Genomic DNA, 19808 nt, shown 5'->3' with positions numbered 1-19808 from the left:
TCATGATCCCAGGGTCGTGAGATTTAGCCCCAGGATGGGCTCCAAGCTGAGCATGGACACTGCTTAAGATTCTCTCTCCCTCCCTCTACCCTCCTCCCTCGCTGTCATTCTCTCTCTCTCTCTCTCTCTCTCTCTCTCTCTCTCAAAACAAAAACAAAAACCCACAGTGAGAGACCACTTCACACCTATTAGAATGGGTAAGATGTAGTAGCATGTTCTTTAACCTCCATGTGTTTAGATTTTTTTCTTGTGGTTGATTTCTGGTTTCATAGTGTTGTGGTCAGGAAAGACGCATGGTTATGACTTCGATCTTTTTGAATTTGTTGAGACTTGTTTTGTGGCCTAATATGGATCTGTTCTGAAGAGTGTCCCGTGTGCACTTGAAAAGACTGTATTCTGCTGTTTTAGGATGGAGCGTTCTGAATATATCTGTTAAGTCCATCTGATCCAATGTGTCAAAGCCACTGTTTCCTTATTGATTTTCTGTTTGGATGATCTGTTCATTGATGTAAGTGGGATTTTAATGTCCCCTACTGTTAGACTACCATTGATTACTTCCTTTATGTTTGTTATTAACTACTTGAAGTATTTGGATGTTTCCATGTTGGGTGAATAAGTATTTAAAGTTACTATGTCTTCTTGTTGGATTGTTCTAGAATGATAAAATTTAAAAGATCAACAATGCCAAGTGTTGGCAGATGTGAGCAACTGGAGCTCTCATACGTTGCTGGTGAAAATGCAAGATGGTGCAGGTGCTTTGGAAAACAGTTTGGCAGTTTCTTTTTTTTTTTTTTTTCTTTTTAGATGTCTCTTTTATTTATTTTTGAGAGAGAGAGAGCGGGTGAGCAGGAGAAGGGACAGAGAGAGAGGGGGACAGAGGATCTGAGGCAGACTCCATGCTGACTGCAGATAGCCCGATGTGGGGCTCAAACCCACGAACCATGAGATCATGATCTGAGCAGAAGTCGGATGCTTAACCGACTAAGCCACCCAAGCACCCCGACAGGTTGGCAGTTTCTTTTAAGTTAAATATGTACTTATCATATGGCCCAGCCATCTCACTCTTAGCTGTTTACCCAAGGGAAGCAAAACATGTGTCCACACAAGACTTAGGCTTGAATGTTCGTAGCAGCTTTATCCCGAACAGCCCCAAACTGGATAGAATCAAATGTCCTTCAACTGGTGAACGGATAAAGAAATTGTAATATGCCCATATAATGGACTGCTACACAACAATAAAGAGGAATGAACTACTGGTACATGTAATGACATGTATGGGTCTAAATAATGTGGTAAGTAAAGAAATGCCACAACACAAAGGTCTACATTTTGTATAGAATGCTATTTGGCATTCTGTAAAAGGCAAAACTATGGTGATAGAAAGCACATCAGCGGTTGCACAAGGGGATCCTGAGGAGACTTTGGGATGATGAAATGTTCTGTATCACCATTGTGTTTTATATCCATAACCTTATACAGTTGGCAAAGCTCTAATTGTTTAAGTTGGCGGCTTTTACTATATATAAGCCATACCTCAATAAAGCTGATTTTGATATGATTTTTTTGCCATTGATTTATGTGGGATTAGAGACTGGATTCAGATTAGTTCAGATCTGAATTTGTTATAGGCACTAAGATAATTTTGAAATAATCAGTATCCCTGAATTGACTTGCAAAGAGCTTACTAGTTATCAGTGTTGGGTCAAGTTTAGGCTAAGATTTTTATTATTAATGAGAATAGATGGAAATCAGATACACATTTTATTTGAAGTTGCTTGATCAGAGAATGAGAGTTCCAAATAATCAAGGAAGAAAACCTGGGTGCTGATTTTTGAATTCCCCCTCTGGCCTAAATCATTACTGGTTCTAATACTGTGACCACCGGTTTCTAGAAATACTTCCTTTTGGCTCTAGTAAACCACTTTTACAGTTTTTCCCTTTTCTCTGATTGTTCCTTTTCAGTTTTTGCTAGCTCCTTTTTTGGGGAAGAAGGCAGTACTTTTAAGGTTGATCTCCTCAGAGTTGTGTAATTGGTCTTTTTCTTGGTCTACTTGTTTTCCATGGCAGTCTTGTTTTTTTTTTTTTTTTTTAATCTCCTGTGTCTTTTAACTGCCCTCAGGGTACTGGTATTTCCATGGCTTCAGATGCTTATGTCCATTTGTCTTGTGGATATATTCACCTGGATATCTTATAGACACTTCAAACTTAACATGTTCAGTTCTGTGCTTATCTTTCCCTCTGTACTGGCTCTGTGTCTTTCATTCACCACCACCACCATTCATCCAGGCTCCCAAGAGTAAAAAATCCTGATTTGTCCTTTGTTTCTTGCTCTCCTTTATCTTTTTGACCCATAGGTCACTAATCCTGTTGTTCCTAACTGGGAAACAGTGCCTACGCTAGCCTCTCCCCCTCTGCATCATGACCAGTTCCTCGCTGCTCCCTTGGACCAGCATCTTCTGGTCTCTCAGCCAGTGGTCTGTCCTCCTCTTCAGAGTCTCTCTTATATTACCACCAGAGTTACTTCTTTTAAAATGTGTAAGCCTCTTTCTCCCTTAACTTAAAAAACACTTCTTGGCTTCTTTGGTTGTGGTTGCTTAAAGTCTAAAACGAAATCATATTTCTTTAAATTTCCAGGTTAAGTATTTCTTGAGCTCTCATTCTTCCTATCCCAAGAATCTTTTCTCTTTTTTTTCCTTTCTTGGGGTTCTTGACACATCAGGCTCTGGAATCACATTGCCTGACTCCTTCCTTTGTCATCTAGGTAACAATAGGCAAGTTATTGTAGCTCTCTGTGCTTCTGTTTCCTAATCTGTAACATATGGATAACAATGTAGGTACTTTATATGGTTGATGTGAGTTACGTGAGATAGTACATGAAGCACCTCAAACAGTAGTAGTAAGTTCTCAGTAAAGGTAGATTTGTGTTATCATCATTCTCTTTTAAAAATTTTGTTTTAATGTTTATTTATTTTTGAGAGAGACAGAGCACGAGCAGAGAAGGGGCAGAGAGAGAGGGAGACACAGAATCTGAAGCAGGTTCCAGGCTCTGAGCTGTCAGCACAGAGCCCAATATGGGGCTCAAACTCACGAACCTGAAAGATCATGACCTGAGCCAAAGTTGGACGCTTAATCAACTGAGCCACCCAGGCACCCCGTTCTTTTTTTAAGTTTATTTATTTTTGAGAAAGCATGAGCGGAGAAGGGGCAGAGGGAGAGGGGGGCAGACGATCCAAAGCAGGCTCCATGCTGACAGCAGAGAGCTCAATGCAGGGCTTGAACCCACAAACCATGAGATCAAGACCTGGGCTGAAGTTGGATGCTTCATCAACTGAGCCACCCAAACATCCCTGTGTTATCATCATTCTTGAGAAAAAAAAAAAAAAAAAACAACAGTCCGTATTTTGGATCCTTGCTGTGGTTGCTTCCAAATGGGATTTCTCTGGAAAACCAATTAGTCCCTTAGGTATACACAGTGCCATCTTCCTAATTTACTGCAGGTTGGGCTGCCGTTGTGGCCTGGGTGCAAACTTCCGTCGTAGCCGGGCAACCGGGCAGCCTGCTTGGCAGTTAAAGCCACATCCCTTGAGGCACCCGTCTAGTGCCAAGTCACCCGGGGCTAGTTTCCAGCCCTTCCTTTTCTTAGTGGATCTCCACTTTATTCCTGAGGCAACTGAAGAGAAGTAGTTTGTCCGGGATTACTCAGTAGTAAGATTCATGCTCTTGAGCATTATACTGTACTGTACTGAGAATCAGTCACCCTAGTTTGGCCCCATTTGGTCTTTCTAAACACTTTGTTTTCATAATGCTGACCTTTTTCATCCCCTTTCTTGACTCCGAACTTTTGCTTATGCTGTTTTTTCCACCTAGAGTACTGGTCTTTTCTGCCCTGCCCTGCGAATGCTTGCTCAGTCTTAATAGCTCTCTTGTCTCTTCTGTGGATGCTTCCTCACTCTCAGGCAAAGTTACCTTTCTCCTTCCTTTGCCCCCCCCCCACCCCACACACACACATTGTTTATTCCTTTTTTGTGGCGCTTGCCTCGTTGTATTGTCCAGTACCCACTTTGGACTGAGTTCATCCAGGTTAAGAAAATACCCTGTCTCATTTTTCCGTGTTACTTTAGCTTTTAGCACACAGCCTGGCAGACAGCAAATGTTCAAGAAATACGAAATGAATGAAGAATGAACCTTACAGAAGAACACGAAGATGTTGGTGAATTACCATCAGTGAATTACAGTTATGTTAGGCAAAGGGAAAATGTAGATATCCAAGGATGGGGAACATAGCAGAAAAAATAATTTTATTTAAAATGTGAGTATATGAGATGAGTGATAGTGGGGTAATAGACCATGAGTTGAGTGGGGATTGTAGTGCTTTTCAAACTTTTAAGCTCGAGTACCTCTGGTGGTAGAGGATAGTGGGCATGTAACCCCTTCGGGGCTGGGAGCAGAGCCCCAAGCAGCCTTTCTGCATCAGGTATCAAATCTCCGAATATCTTGACCACACTCATATTTTATCTTTAGACATTCACGCAAATTGTGCATTCTATTTTGTTACCTATGAGTGTTTTAACGTGAACAGGGCTTTCCCTCCCCACCCACCTCATCCTTTAGTGAAAAGTTGCTGCACCAACATGTGCCATTTATCCCCGGCCTTCCAGCACATTCACATGCCCCAGTGCCCAAATCTGAGAAGCATGGAATGGGGTCATAGTCTAATATGGCGGTATTCTAGCTTGCTGTGATGTGGGGGATTGTCTACTCAGGAGTGTTATGTCATAGAACCAGGAGGGTGAGCTCATCCTGTTCTAACGAGGCTGTTCCTGGAAGGCTGCAGTCAGTTGGAGGCACCTCATTACCAGATCGCTGGGGACCAGCTGGAGAGAGTTCACAGAAGACCCACAAGAATGATTAAGAGACTGGAGGGGCTGACTGATGAGGAAAGAATATAAATGAAAACCGTATAAGTTGGCTGAACCGAGATAGCAGGAATACACAACTGTGTAAATATCTCAAGAGAATAAACTTGATGGGGGAAGGCAGTCTTTTATGGTGGGGATTTGGGGGAGAATAAACCAACGGTGAAATTAAGCAGACGAAAACGTAAATAATCTAAAGTATCTGATGGTGCACTTTATTTCTTAGAACCTCCTTAGGTCACTCTAAACTGTCAGCGTTTTGCTTATTGAATGATTTGTTTTGTTTTGTTTTGTTTTTTTAATTTGATTTTCCTGGACTGTGGCTGGTGCTTCTGTATAGAGAATACTGAAGACTACGTCTTTCAAAGCCAATGTCTTTCTTTTGTCTTTCTTTGTGGGATTCAGTGGGTGATATTTGGAACTCCTGTCTGCTGCCACTGCCTCTTTTGTTATTCACCAGAATTCCAAAGTGGACTTTCACGTCAGTTTTTCACAGGATTTTTAATAATAGTTTAAAAGTAGATATTGAGTCAGTAATGTGTATAGTAATAATTTTAGAAACCTGGATATAGTATTGGTCCCTGAGGTACTGGTTTTAGGAAATTATAGCCTTGATGAAATGCAAGCATAATTGTAGGAAACATGTACTTTGGGAAATGATTGTATAAAATTCCTACTTGGGGTATGGGAGGCGTAGAACTCTTTTTTTGTTTGTTTATTTTTGAGAGAGAGAGAGAGAGAGAGCAAGCAGGGAAGGGGCAGAGAGAGAGGAAAACACAGAATCTGAAGCAGGCTCCAGACTCTGAGCTGTCAGCCCAGAGCTTGACATGGGGCTTGAACTCATGAACCTTGAGATCATGACCTGAACCGAGGTTGGCCACTTTACCAACTGAGCTACCCAGGTGCCTCCGTAACACTTTTAAATAACAGTTGAAATTCACCAGGAGAAATATTTGCATAATATTGCAAGTTTTATAGCTCTTTTCCTAAGAGGGGGCAGAACTGGATTGGAAGAAAATGACTTTATGCTTTTTTTCATTTATAAAAATGAGTTAATTTACACAAAGCAGTTATGTAGCTTTAAGGCTAAGACCCTATGCTGGAGGGTGGTAAACTTTTTTTGTAAAGGGTCAGATAGGAAAGCTTCGTAGACCATATGTCTCTGCAGCTACTCAGCTTTGCTCTTGTAGCAAGGTTCTGTCTGGATTTGGCCTGCAGGCTGTAGTTTGCCAATTCCTGCTCTAGACCCTTGCTCCTGGAAGCTCGATCTGCAGACCGGAAGCATCAACCTTTCCTGTGAGTCTGTTAGAGATACAGAATATCAGGTCGCTTCTCAGAGGGACTGCCCTAGAGCCTAGACCAAGCTTATGAGACTTCAATATTTATAGGAATCACTTGGGGGAACTTATCAAAGTTAAGAGATAAACCGAACAGTATACTAGCTACTGGGAGACAAAGCAGAGTAAGACCCATCAGTGTCTTCTGAGATCCCAGAAGTCATTAGGAGACACTACTGTATAAACAATTATAATACAGACTAATAAATGCTATAATAGAGGTATCTTCAGCATAGGCGTATCACAGAGGAGCAAATGATTGGTTCTGCCTGGCATGGGGGGAATTCTCAGAGGGCCTGAGAATTGGACCAGGAAGGGGGATGATGCTTGAGCTGAATTTTGAGGCTTACTAGAGACACTGAAGCATTGTAAAGGGTTATGCGTGGTAGATTGTGGTGGGTGCAGTAAAGATGATGTTAGAACTAGGGGTTATTTGGAGCACCTGGCTGGCTCAGTCCGTGGAGCATGCAACTCTTGATCTTGGAGTTGAAGTTCGAGCCCCATGTTAGATGTAGAGATTACTTACAAATAAAATCTTTAAAAAAAAAACCTAGGAGTTATTTAATAACCAAATAGCTGATTACAGGGCTGGAGACCCACTAAGATCATAATGAATAGAAATAAAATTGCAGGGGCACCTGGGTGGCTCAGTCAGTTAAGCGTCTGACTTTGGCTCGGGTCACGATCTCCCGGTTCATGGGCTCGAGCCCCGCGTCAGGCTCTGGTGCTGACAGCTCAGAACCTGGAACCTGCTTTGAATTCTGTGTCTCCCTCTTTCTCTCTGCCCCTCCCCTGCTCATGCTCTGTCTGTCTCTCAAAAATAAATAATAAACATTAAAGGAATTTTTTAAATAAAATTTCAGTACATTCAGGGGCGCCTGGGTAGCTCAGTCGGTTAAGTGTCCGACTTCAGCTCAGGTCATGATCTCATGGTCCATGAGTTCCAGCCCCGTGTCAGGCTCTGTGCTGACATCTTAGAGCCTGGAGCCTGCTTCGGATTCTGTGTCTCCCTCTCTCTCTGCCCCTCCCCTGCTCGTGCTCTGTCTCTGTCTCTCAAAAATAAATAAAAATCTTAAAAAAACTTTTTAAAAAAAATTTCAGTACGTTCTTTTATTTTTAGCTAATTTATATACTCCTTATTTGAAAAAAAGGATAACTTGCCTGTTCTCCCCCAAAAAGTTATTTGTTCTCCAGAAGTAGAAACTTTTAATATGTTCTTACATCAGTAAAAATTTGGAAAACACTGAAAGGTACAGGTAGAAAATGAAAGTTGTTTATAATTTCATACAGCAAAAAATGACTAGTATTTTTATGTTCCTTCTAGTCTTGTTTATGTAATGTAATGTTTTAAAAATTGCACTCATGCCATGTAAATAATTTTGTGCTTACTTTGTATTTAACATTTTATTTGTGAGAAATTTCTTTAGTTATTCCTTAAAAGGTGTCATTGTTTAATGCTTAGATAGCATTCTAATTGATCTCTTACAGTTTATGTAACTGTTATCTTGCTTGTGGATCCTGTAATCTGGTTCCAGTTGCTGGTTGACCTGGCTTTTGGCTCACGTATTTGGCAATTCTATCACCATATTTTAAAATAAATACAAATACTTGTTTATTTTTTATTATAAAAGTTTGCCAACTTGTTTGATCGGCTAGCCTTCACTTATTCTGTTCTGCTGTTCTTACTAACATTGTGGGTTTTCTTTCTTGGTTCCCCACGGTAGGGAGGCAAGTAGGGTAGTCATTAAAAAGCATGGATTCTAGGCCCAGGTTGTCTGGGTTTAATTGATCATTACTACTCATGTGCGTAATCTTGAGAGAGTACCTCAGTTTCCTCATCTGTAAAATAGGGGGATAATTCCCTTTGTGCCCTGGGGTTGTAAGTTAATATATATGAAGCACTGAGCGCGGTTCCCACCATGTGGAAAGAGAATCTTTTTTTGTTTAGCGATGAGTAGTCTTTTCTCATTTGTTCTATGGTGGCTGTTTGCGTATGCTTTGCCATAACCCCCTTTCTGCTATATTTAGTTCATGAATATCTTTGAGTTACACGCTGACTTTACTAGACTTTACTTAGTGACTTTATCTTGAAAGTCCACAGATTTTCGTTTCCTCACTCAGAAAAGTAAATAACACTATTTAAAACATAAAACCAGCATTGTTAAACCATGTCTTGGAAATGCGTATGTGGGCGCGAAGGGAGCAGACCTCATGGGCAGATAGATTAGGTTTTGGAGCTTTTTGGTGATTTCCCCTTTCCAAGTGAGTGTTGCCGTGATTCCTTATATGGCATATGAGGCCCTCTGCATTGTGGCCCCACCTATCCTGTGCTTTCATATCTCTTCACCTTATTCTCAGCCCCTGTGCCGCAGCCCTATTAAACTGGAATTAGGCATGTGGTAGTGATGAGGCTCACTCTTTAAAGCTGTCCCTAGTTGCTCCTAATGAAGGATCGCAGTCAGCTGGAGCTTCCTTCTGGGGAGTGACACAGTTAAGGCAGTGAGGTTGCCATTGCCCCTTTTTGTGGAGTTTTAACTGGGAAAGCTTGGTCCAAGTTTACCAGGCCTTGCTTGTTTTTAGTGCCCCGGAATTTCTCCTGCCTCTTCTATATCCTCTTCGTTGTTTTCTGGGGATTCTCTTTCAGAAATAAAAACCTCTTCTACTGACCTTTTTTTCTCTGTCGGGTAGGATCCTGGGACAAGAGAACAGATGCATCCTTTGGCAGTTGATTGCACCATGCCCTAGAGAGAAGTCCGGGATAACAGGTTTTGGGGCTATATTTCTCCACCCTGGAATTCATCCAGTTCATCCAGAACTATTGACCCTCTGCTCCTGTGACATATCCTCAGTGAGTGTCTGATGGACAGACACTTTCCGTTGACCTTGCAGCAGTTTTCTTTCCTGTGGAAGTTGGAGGACAAGGTGAATGGTGCCAGAAGTTACCTGCTTTGGTGAATAGGAGTGCTCGACCTGGTGCTCAGAACATGGGCCCTCGTTTAAAGGTAAGACCATAGACTAGTTAACATTCACTTGTTATTGGAATGCAGAAAGTGGACTCAGGGACCAGTTCCTAAGCCTTTTCAGCAACGGATAGCTGTTGAAGTGCACAGTTGCAGTTAGAATTGATCCCCTGCCCTAGAGCACCTTTGAGGATGAAGAAATCCGTTCTCTATTTCTGGGAAATGACTTTCACAACCCATCTTCGATGTCCAGGCTAAAATTTATTTCCTATCGTAATTACAAATCTTTAGCCTCCTAAAAAAGCAAAGAGTTTTAGAATGTGTCCGTTAGTCAACTCTTAACATTCCCTTGAGACAGGCGTTCTCAAGTATTCCCCCTCCCCCGCCTTTTGTAGGTAATGTGAGCCAAAGTACTGTAGTATTAAGCAACTTGCCCGGGATCTTTTAGTAAGCAAGTGATATTTCTGCATTAGATAATTGGTACTGCATTCCATTTTCCTTTGTCATGCTTTATTTTTATTTCAAAAGATTTAAAAAGGGGCCATAAGCATTTATTTTTCTAATTTTAACCTTGTGCTGGGATTCCTCCCAGGAAGATTAAGTAATGTTTTTCATACTTTCTTTTACCTGTTGTTTTTTTTAAATCTTCCCTCTTCCCAAATACCTCGCTGTCCCTATGACTCCTTTCCTTTCCTGATTTAGTGTTGTATGAGGTTTAGAACATTGGGTTTCAGAGTCAGGCATGGGCTTGAGTCTCAGCTCTGTCATTTAACCAGCTGGGAGATGTTCAGCAAGTCCTTTCCAAGCCCAGCTTTGTTGTTGTTTTATCTGTAAAATGAGAATAATAGTGCTTATTTTGCCAGGTTGTTACAGGGACAATTACTTAGGCTAGCACATAGAAGCACTTAGTGCGGTATTTTGCCCTATTGTAAGCGGCTTAGTAAAGGTAGGGAGTATTATGTTACTACTACTGTTATTCTTCTAGCTTAGAATGTTCCAGTTTGCTGAATTGTGTAAAAGCAAGAACACTAAAGAGATGAACTTGAAAGAAAAAATACTCGTGCAGCCAAATTGCATGAATTAGTATGGCAGAGGCTTAACATACTGCTTCTTTGTGCTTGAATTAGACTTGGGAAGAGTTCCAGAATAATTTTATAAAGGAGAAGTGTAAGCAGCAGAAAGTGGAGGGTGCTATAGAAACTGTTATAGAAAAATAAAAGCTCAAGATAAGGAAGATAGAACCAGAAAACCAGATACCAGGCCATGCATGAGAACCTATGACTCTGGTTGTGGGTATTTGGTATATACTTGTAGAACTGAAATCAGTTGGTAACTTGTGGTCCAAAGAGTTTACAGTCCCTGGCTCAAGTGAATATACTGCCAGTTACAGAAGTCTTTAAAAACTGTATCTAAAAGGAGGTCCTGTCTAGAAAGTTCCTGATCCCTAGGCATTCTGGACAAAGGAAAGAACAGACATTTGACCCTATCTGTTCAGATACTTCATTCATACTTATTGCAATTACTGTATGCAATTATGTTGGACGCTGTGGAGAATTCTGAAGACTAGTCTTTGCCTCATGTTACCACTCTGAAATGGAAAATAAAACAAACACAGGACTAAAATGAAAGAGAATGTAAGTGCCAAAAGATAAATAAAAGTAGTGTGGGAATTCAGACGAGGGAGGGAATTTCTAAATTGAGGCTCAAGGGAGATTTCAAGGAAGACAGGACCTTCCCTAGACTTTAGGGTTAGGAGATTGCCCACGGATGGAGACATGAGAGGGGAGTGGTTAGTCTAGGCAGAGGAAGTGATTTTGCAAAGCATGGAGATGTGTTTCAGAGCCTATATGTAAAGATAGAAGGGACTCGAGTCAGGTAGATCATAGGAAAAAATAAGGTTTTGTGGAGATGAAGCCAAGGGAATACTGTGGGTGGGGATAGGAGCAGAGACAGAGCAGGGAGAGCCTTGCCAGAGTCAGAGAACAGAAAATGCTTACAGAATTGAAGTGAAATCTGGAATAAAAATGATTTGAGTGATAAAGACAGGAAGGCTTTGTGACAGCATTCAAGAGGAACAAGATAGGAGGAAAATGTAAAAGGAAGGCAAATTCAAAATGTGACAGCTGAGAGATGGGTAGATATTTATTGTTGGGGGGTTTCTTGAGAGCTATTGTAGAGAAGTGGGAGGTTTTGTAAAAGTCAGATCATAGGGCAGTGAATCGACAGAGCTAATTCCCTGGCCATAAGGAGGTTTCCAGGAGAAGAGAGGAGAGTGGTTTGGAAAAAAGTAGTAATAGGTATCCGGGTTTAAAATAATAAAGGGAATTGGAGTAGAAATGTAGAATTGACTGATTGGAAAAGGTCTAGGTGTTCTGGATCAGTGATGACGGTTTGGTTGAAAAATAAGTGGGGGAGAAAATGGACAAGGACTCAGCAAGGTCGAGCTCAGTACTGCCAGCTTCATGAGGACTGAGACTGTGGCTGTCCCAACACTGTTCCCCCAGTACCTGGCACATTAAGTAAGTACCCACTATTTGTTGGATGAATTTGAATTCTTCATTATAAATATTTTCAGGCATAAAATTGGAATAGTGTGAAGAACTCCCATGTAGGCAGAGATTTGAAACACAGTAAGAGAAGCCAGAATTACCTACCTTCAGTAGACAATTCTGATGCATTTCCCACTGGAGAAAGTGGCGGCCAGTAGAGAGGTTCCTGGAGTTTTCTACTGGCTCTGACGCAAAGGGATAGTGATGGCACTACCACTATTGGTAATGATTTTAATAACAATTAAAACTGACAACTCACTCTAGGCCAGGCACTATTCTCAGCTGTTTACGTGTGTAAACTCATTTAATCCTTACAGCACCTCTGTGAGGTACACATAGATCTACCCCATTTGACAAATGAGGAAACTGGCTCTCCACAGAGAGATGAAATAACTTGTCTAATGTCACACTGTGAGTGACAGAGAATAGGTATGAACCCAGGTAGGCCGGCTCTGGAGTCCACGCCCTCACCCTCTGTATTGTCCTGTTTGCTCTACTGTTTGATTTTAGAGTCCTGATGGCTGTGGGGAGTTATATTGAAGTCCTATCGCACTAAAGGAGATGGTGCCATAGAAATTAGTAAATCTCAGTTCTTTTTTAGCAGTGAGAGTTCCGAAGCCTGGACAGGTCACATAGTTGCGGCCTTGGAACCGGTTCGCAGGCCTCTGACTTACTGCTCGTCCACCACCTCTCGCGGTAAAGCTTCTTATAGTTGTCAGAGGTAGTACATAGGAATTTCCCAGCCCTAATGCTGGGAATGCCATACATTTGGTGGTGTTCTTGTTCCTCCAAGGAGTAAGAGACTTGAGGCCACAAGTCCTATAACATCAGCCACATATACTTTCTTCTCTGCTGAGTGTTACAGCTTTGCTAAGGGCCAAATTTTCATATCATGGATCAGATTGAATGACATCCAACTGAGGGAGTATTTCAGTGAATTCGGACAGTTAAACTGCCAGTTTGGGTTCTATGAAATCATCTAGCACATCGTGTAAGGTGCAGACAGATGCTTTTTGAGAGACGAAAGCAGCTTTCAGCATAAGGTTCCGGGATATGAGCTGCCTGTTTGGGCAGGAGGCTCAGTAGTTGTGATCCCAGATTTGGGGTCTGTATATTGTCTTTTTATAATTGACCCTTTCGGGAGCAACCTAATCCATGTGTGTTGACTGTGGTAATGTTCCCTGTGTGGATTTCTTTGCCAGTAGATTTTAGACCAGTCTGAACAGGGATTTCTATGAAACTTGACATGGTCATTCCTCAAATTACCTACTCTCCGTGGATTCCACTGGATATATTGTTGCTATCAGAGGAGCTAATGGGCATTTTCCGGTCTCTCACTTAAAATTTTCCAGTACAGTTAGACATAAAAGCATACCCTATTTATAAACAACAACAACAACAAAAACAACCTGTTTTGGTCCCTCCCAAATCTGAGCCTAGACATTTTCAGCCATATTGTCTCTAAGTAATATTCTAGTGCAGATAAAAGGCGCTGAGTTGAGATAACATTATAACCTTATATACATTGACTTGAATGAATTCACTGCATTACAGAATGGAGAGCTTTTACAGGTTCTACTAAGGTCAAAACTCAGCGATCGATACCACTGTCAGTGTATATGGCATTTTTTCTTGGCAATACCTTGGGTGGTTCAAACGAGTGATGAAGATTGACGTCTTATTCTGGAAATAAGTTTAGTAACAGTGAAAGTGTCCCCTTGAACCCTGGCCCCTGTTTGAATTGTTCTGACCTTGACAGGCATCACTTAGGATAAACAGAATCTCCTCCTTTTGTTCCCGTCCTTGGCCTTTCTGCTGAGCTCATCTTCCATGGGACCTGTTGTCTGATTGGTAACAGCAAAAGTGACTTCTCTTACATGCCCGCTGCTTCTTATTGGGATGACCGGTGGTTCACTTTAATTACATAATGCCAGCATGATGATAATAATACTTGCTTTTAAAAATCCACATTTGATATAACTATTTCTACTTAGATGAATTACTTCCAGAAGGCAAATAGAAGGGGAAAGTGACTCCATTATCCTCTTTGCTTGTGTTAATTAGCACTACTTTGCATGGGGGAGGGAAACTGTCTTGGGGCCCTGGATCTAAGAAGATGAAAGCCATGTTATTGCATTTTGTAATTAGCAATAAAGCAAGTGGCTGTTTGTGGTATTCCTAGGGTGGTCGTAGATTGGAAGTCTTTAGGAGAAATGATGTAGTCACCATTTCGCTGAAATTTGTCATAGGGCACCTGTCAAACTGGAGAGAGAGAGGACAGGGACACAGTAAGGCCAGAGTCAGTTGACTCAAGCCCTGTGTTCTTTGTCTCTCTCTGAGATGGCTGTAAGGAAGAATTGGAGAGAACACTAAACAAGTTTTCTTTTGCAGCTGCAGCTGTGATCCTCGGCTGTCTGGCGGCACTGAAGGGACCTGATGTTTTACGTTATTGGTATGTTGTGGAAGGAGCTCTTTATTATTTTTGTTAGGGCTGCTTACATCCTTTTTGCCTCCCCGTCTACCCCCTTTCCCCTTGAAAATAGACTTAGAAATATTTCTGTTCACGCCAGAATGTACCTTCACAGAGTTGGCAGTGGAATTCATTCATTTGGGAAATATTTATTGGGTAATTCTGGTCCATGCCACATACTGTTTCCTGCCGAGTCAAAGTCGGATAAGGCAAAAATTGCCTTCAGGAAGCTCATAAGATGAAGGGGAAGATGCTCAAGGGGAGAAAAGCTATAATAGGTGAATATACAGGAGTTTGAGGGGGCCCAGAAGAGGGAACCCCTAACTCAGGTGAGGACTGGGGAGGGCTTTTGCTAAGTGGACAAAAGAGGGGAAGACTTCCAAATGGAGGGACTAGAATTCACATTCGTTTTACTGCTTCTGTGAGGGCCTAGCATAGGCAGGAATGTAGGGGGTGGGCATTTTATGTGGCCCACGGTATAGAACAAGGGTTGGCACTTTTCCCGTAAAGCGCCAAAGAGTAAATATTTTGGTTTCCCAAGTCGTACAGGCTCTGCACCACTACTGAATTCTGCTGGTTTAGGGCTAGGGCAGCCCTAGACAATAGGTAAATGAATAGGTGGGGCTGTGTTCTAATAGAACTTTATTTACAAAAACAAGCAATGGATGGGATTTGGCCTGTAATTTCTGACCCCTGATGTAGAAGTTCCTCTCTTCACCCACAGAGGTAGTGACCCAGTACAGTGTTTCCTTGGAAGTCTTGTATCGCATCCTAACTTCTTTTACTTTTTGAAAGTTGGCCGGTCTTTTCCACAATGAAAGGCTGTAACTGGCAGGAGGTATGTGTGTTCTCTCTTTTACATAGGTGGAATCACAGTGTCTGTGGTTGCGTTCTTCTTCACAATTAAGTTCCTCTTTGAGCTTGCCGCACGTGTAGTCAGCTTCCTCCAGAATGAGGACCGTGAGCGCAGAGGGGACCGGACTATTTATGACTACGTGCGGGGAAATTACCTGGATCCCCGGTCTTGCAAAGTCTCCTGGGATTGGAAGGACCCCTATGAGGTGGGCCACAGCATGGCCTTCCGAGTGCATGTAAGGGAATGTTTCTGTCTCCATACCCATTGGGTTTTCTGAATCACTTGCTTTCCAGAGCCCAGTTCATCCTGTTGGTGGTGCTGGCCTGGAATGTTAACATTTTTTCCTTGTTTTTCAGCCCCTCCCAGGGACTTGGGAAGTGTTAATATCTGAAGGGTCACAAATTTCTCTATCATTTTGGTCTTGTAGGTGCTTAGCTTTGAAGATGTTGAAAACTTAATGTTACTTTTTCAAAACAAGAAAACTATTACCGAAGGAATAGGTGTTCTAGACTGGGGGTTGGCAAACTATGGCCTGAGGGCCAAATCAGGCCGGCCTCTTGTTTCTGCAAATGTAATTTTATTAGAGCACAGCCACACCCATCCATCTTCCCGTATTGCCTGCGGCTGCTTTTACACTTGAGTAGTTAACCACAGTTGAGTGGAGTAGCTGTGTATGACCCACAAAGCCAAAATATTTACTGTCTGGCCTTTACAGAAAAGTTTGCCACCCCCTGTGATGACTTCTCCCCTGCAGCATTCTGCTTGGCTTGATAGCCTGCGCCCCCCCTCCCCCCAGCCCTGCCTGGTGCTTTAGCTCCCTCCGTGCCACTGGTATCCGCTGACTTACCTTTACATTCAGTTTAGCACTGATAATATAATGAAAAGGGCTGCTTATACTGAGGAGGCAGCATTTGTGGTTCAGAAATGTCCAGTTGAAATGCATTCAGAAATGTCAAGTTGAAAATAAAATGTATATTTTATCCCTGCCTTCTGAACAAGTTAAGAATCTGTTCATGATTTAATGGTTTTCTTTGAGGTGTGGTGTTTCTCTCTGTGCCTGTGAGCAGCACAGTAGGAATGAGTGGGTACTGGGATTTGCCAGCTACCTCCTCCCTGCCCCACCCCCTCTCCAGTCAGGTGGGTCAGAGTTCTCTCTTCCTGCTCACTAACGAGTGCCCTCTCTCCTCATTGCAGTTATTCTACAAGAACGGGCAGCCTTTTCCTGCACACCGGCCTGTGGGACTGAGAGTTCACATCTCTCATGTTGAGCTGGCCGTGGAAATTCCAGTGACCCAGGAAGTGCTCCAGGAGCCCAGTTCCAACGTGGTCAAGGTGGCCTTCACTGTGCGCAGGGCTGGGCGTTACGAAATCTCAGTAAAGCTTGGTGGATTAAACGTGGCCTACAGTCCCTACTACAAGATTTTTCAGCCTGGTATGTTTGTTCTTTTTTTTTTTTTTTTGCTATTTCTCTTTTGCCATCCCTTCCTTCGGTTTTCTTTCTGCTTTCTGTCTTTTTAAAAAAAAACGCTTTCGGGGCGCCTGGGTGGCTCAGTCGGTTAAGCGTCCGACTTCAGCTCAGGTCACGATCTCATACTCCGTGAGTTCGAGCCCTGCGTCGGGCTCTGGGCTGATTGATGGCTCAGAGCCTGGAGCCTGCTTCCGATTCTGTGTCTCCCTCTCTCTCTGACCCTCCCCCGTTCATGCTCTGTCTCAAAAATAAATAAACATTAAAAAAAAATAAATAAATAAAAATTAAAAAAATAATAAAAAAAAATTAAAAAACGCTTTCCCATCTACATGGATTGTGGCACATAATCCATCCAGTTAAAATATACAGATAAGTGGTTTTAACAATTTAGAGTTGCACAACCATCACTGCAGTCCATTTTAGAGCATTTTCATCACCCAAAAAAGAATTCAGCACCCATTAACAGTCACTCCCCATTTTCCCCAACCCCCCATCCCTAAGTAATCATTTATTTATTCTGTAGGTTTGCCTACTCCAGACATTTTATATAAGTGTAATCATACAATATGTGGCCATTTGTGACTGCCTCTCTCTTGGCATGATATTTTTAAAGTTTATCCATGCTATAGCATGAATCAGTACTTTATTTCTTTTTATTGCTAAATGACATTCCATTGTATGGATATACCACATTTTATGTATCCATTCACCAGCTGATGGACATTTAGGTTGTTTTTGCTTTTGGCAGTTGTGAGTAATTCTGGTGTGAACCTTTATGTACAAGTTTTTGTGTGGACATATGGTTTTATTTCTCTAAAAGTAGAATTGCTGGGTCATCAGCCTAGTAAGTTCTTAGGAGGCAAGGGTGCCAGAAGAGACAAAAGGTAAATTTTTCTAATGTTTGAAATCTTTTCAAGTAAAAGCACCTCAACCTAATTCCACCCTTGCTACCAATATGTGTTTTACTTCTCATGGCAAAGTGTCTGCCCTAGCTGCTGGTATATAAGAATTGAGACCTCTATCTTCCCCACCCATATCCTTTATGCCAGATAATAGATGCTCACTGACTTTGAAGCCGGAAGGTGTAATCTCTGACTTCTGATTCTGCAACAAATCTGTGTAGTGTGTTAAGATCCTGTCTGCTCTTTGTGCCCTGCCTTGGCTTCCTTTTGAGGGTGTCATTAAGTACTGGCCAAGTTGGTATCCACAGAAATGAGAGGAGTTTGGGAACCTTTTGGAGTCAAACCATAACAAGAAGGGCTTAAGATTTGTGTATTTTTGCTTGACTGGTCCTCAGTTTTCTTTCTCTTGTAAAGGAAGAAGGCTGCGGACAAGGTGGCTCCCAAGCCATCTCCATCCCCATCCCCATGTATCTCCCCCTTTACTTCAGTGACTCACAGACTCCTTTCCCCATGAATTATCATCACCCCATCCCCTTGCCACCAGGGAACAGTTCATATCCTTACAATATGTCTCAGTTCTTTTATTTTTTAAATTTAAATGAAACTCTGTTTTTAGATAATTGTAGATTCTCCTGCCATTGTAAGAAATAATACCAAGAGATCTGGTGTATCCTTGACCCATTTGCCCCCAATGGTAGTAACATCTTACAAAACTAAAGTACGGTATCACAGCCAGGTTACGGACATTGATACAGTCACCACAAGGATCCTTCATGTTGCCTTATAGCCACACCTGTTTTCCCTCCCCCACCCACCTGTGTTTTTTTTTTTTTTCCCCTTAAGTTTATTTTTTTTAAGAGAGAGAATCCCAAGCAGGCTCTGCACCGTCAACATGGGGCTCGAGCCCATGAACTGCAAAGATCATGACCTGAGCTGAAACTGAGAGTCGGATGCCTAACCAATTGAGCCACTGAGGCGCCCCTATCCACCTACCTGTTTCTTAACCCCTGGCAGCCCATTTGTGTAATTTTGTCACTTCCAGAATGTAATATAATTCTCTGGATATTCATCCAAGTTGTTGCATGTATCAACAGTTGGCTCCTTTTTATTGCGGAGTTGTCATCCATGGTGTGAATGTGCCACAGTTTGTTTAACTGTTCCCCAGTCGAAGGACATCTGGGTGGTTTTCAGTTTGGGGTTATTATGAATAAACCTATGAGAATTCATGTAGAGGTTTTGTGTGAACATGAGTGGTCATTTCTTTGGTGTAAATGCTCAGGAATGCAACGGCTGAGTTGTATGGTAGTTACACGCTTAGTATTTTTAAGAAACTGCCAAACTCTTTTCCACAGTGTCTGGAGCATTTTATACTCCCACCAGCAATGCATGAACAATCCAGTTTCTTCACATTCTCGCTAGCATTTGATATTGTCACTGTTTTTTTAATTTTTTAATTTTAGCCATTCTGTTAAGGGTGTGGTGGTTTTAGTTTGCATTTCTCTAATGGTTAATGATGTTGAACGTCTTTTCATGTGCTCATTTGCCATTTCCCCTCTTTGGTGAAGTGTCTTTGCCCATTTTCTAATCAGATGCTTTTGTTTTTTACTATTGAGTTTTGAGAGTTCTTCATATATTCTACAGATGAGTCCTCTGTTACATACGTAGTTTGCAAATATGTTCCTATCAATCTTTAGCTTTTTCTTTTCATCCCCTTAGCATGGTTTTTCACAAAGCAAAGGTTTTAATTTTGATGAAGTCACTTTATTCATTTTTTTCTTTTAAGGGTCATACTTTAGGTATCTGAGAACTCTTTGATTAGTTCTAGATCCCAAAGGTTTCCTCCTGTTTTTTTGCCTAAAGATTTCCTAGCTTTACATTTTATATATAAGGCCTTGATCCATTTTTAGTTAATTTTTGTATACTGTGTAAAGGTTTTGTTTTTGTTTTTGTTTTTCTTCTAGATGTCTAGTTGTTCCAGCACCATTTGTTGAAAAGACCATCTTTCCCCTGTAACATTGCCCTTTTTTTGTACCTTCGTTAGAGTGGTTGGGCATATTTGTAGGGGTCTATTTCTGGGTTTTCTGTTATGTTCCATTGATCTATGGGTCTGTCCTCCCACCAGTACTACAGAGTCTGGATTACTGTAGATACATACTGAATCCTGAAATCGTGTAAACTGACTCTTCCTGCTTTACTCTTTTTCAGAATTATTTTAGCTACTCTAGATCCTTTCTCTTTTCATATAAATTTTATTTTGTTTTATTTTGGGGGGAGGTCATTTACCTGAGTATTTTATTTATTGTTCATTTTTATTTATTTATTTATTGGCAAGTTAGCTAACATACAGTGT

General features: G+C 41.6%; 1 protein-coding gene across 7 annotated transcripts in view; it reads left to right on the top strand.

The window, feature by feature from the left end:
• AREL1 (apoptosis resistant E3 ubiquitin protein ligase 1) overlaps positions 1-19808 on the top strand; it is a 48268-nt gene that overhangs the window by 7871 nt on the left and 20589 nt on the right. For 6 of the 7 annotated variants that reach the window (XM_019427160.2, XM_053889614.1, XM_019427157.2 and 3 more), the window contains 4 exons: positions 8942-9255; positions 14154-14214; positions 15097-15323; positions 16283-16520. In XM_019427160.2, the coding sequence (XP_019282705.2) occupies positions 14199-14214; positions 15097-15323; positions 16283-16520 (481 nt within the window). In that variant the 5' untranslated portion in view covers positions 8942-9255; positions 14154-14198. The remainder of the gene's footprint in view (positions 1-8941; positions 9256-14153; positions 14215-15096; positions 15324-16282; positions 16521-19808) is intronic. The other variant, XM_019427162.2, reaches the window with a different exon arrangement.

Source organism: Panthera pardus, unplaced genomic scaffold (genome assembly GCF_024362965.1).
Source record: "Panthera pardus isolate Hobbes unplaced genomic scaffold, ASM2436296v1 HiC_scaffold_24, whole genome shotgun sequence".
NCBI lineage: Eukaryota > Metazoa > Chordata > Mammalia > Carnivora > Felidae > Panthera > Panthera pardus.
This window is presented reverse-complemented; position numbering and strand designations above follow the sequence as displayed.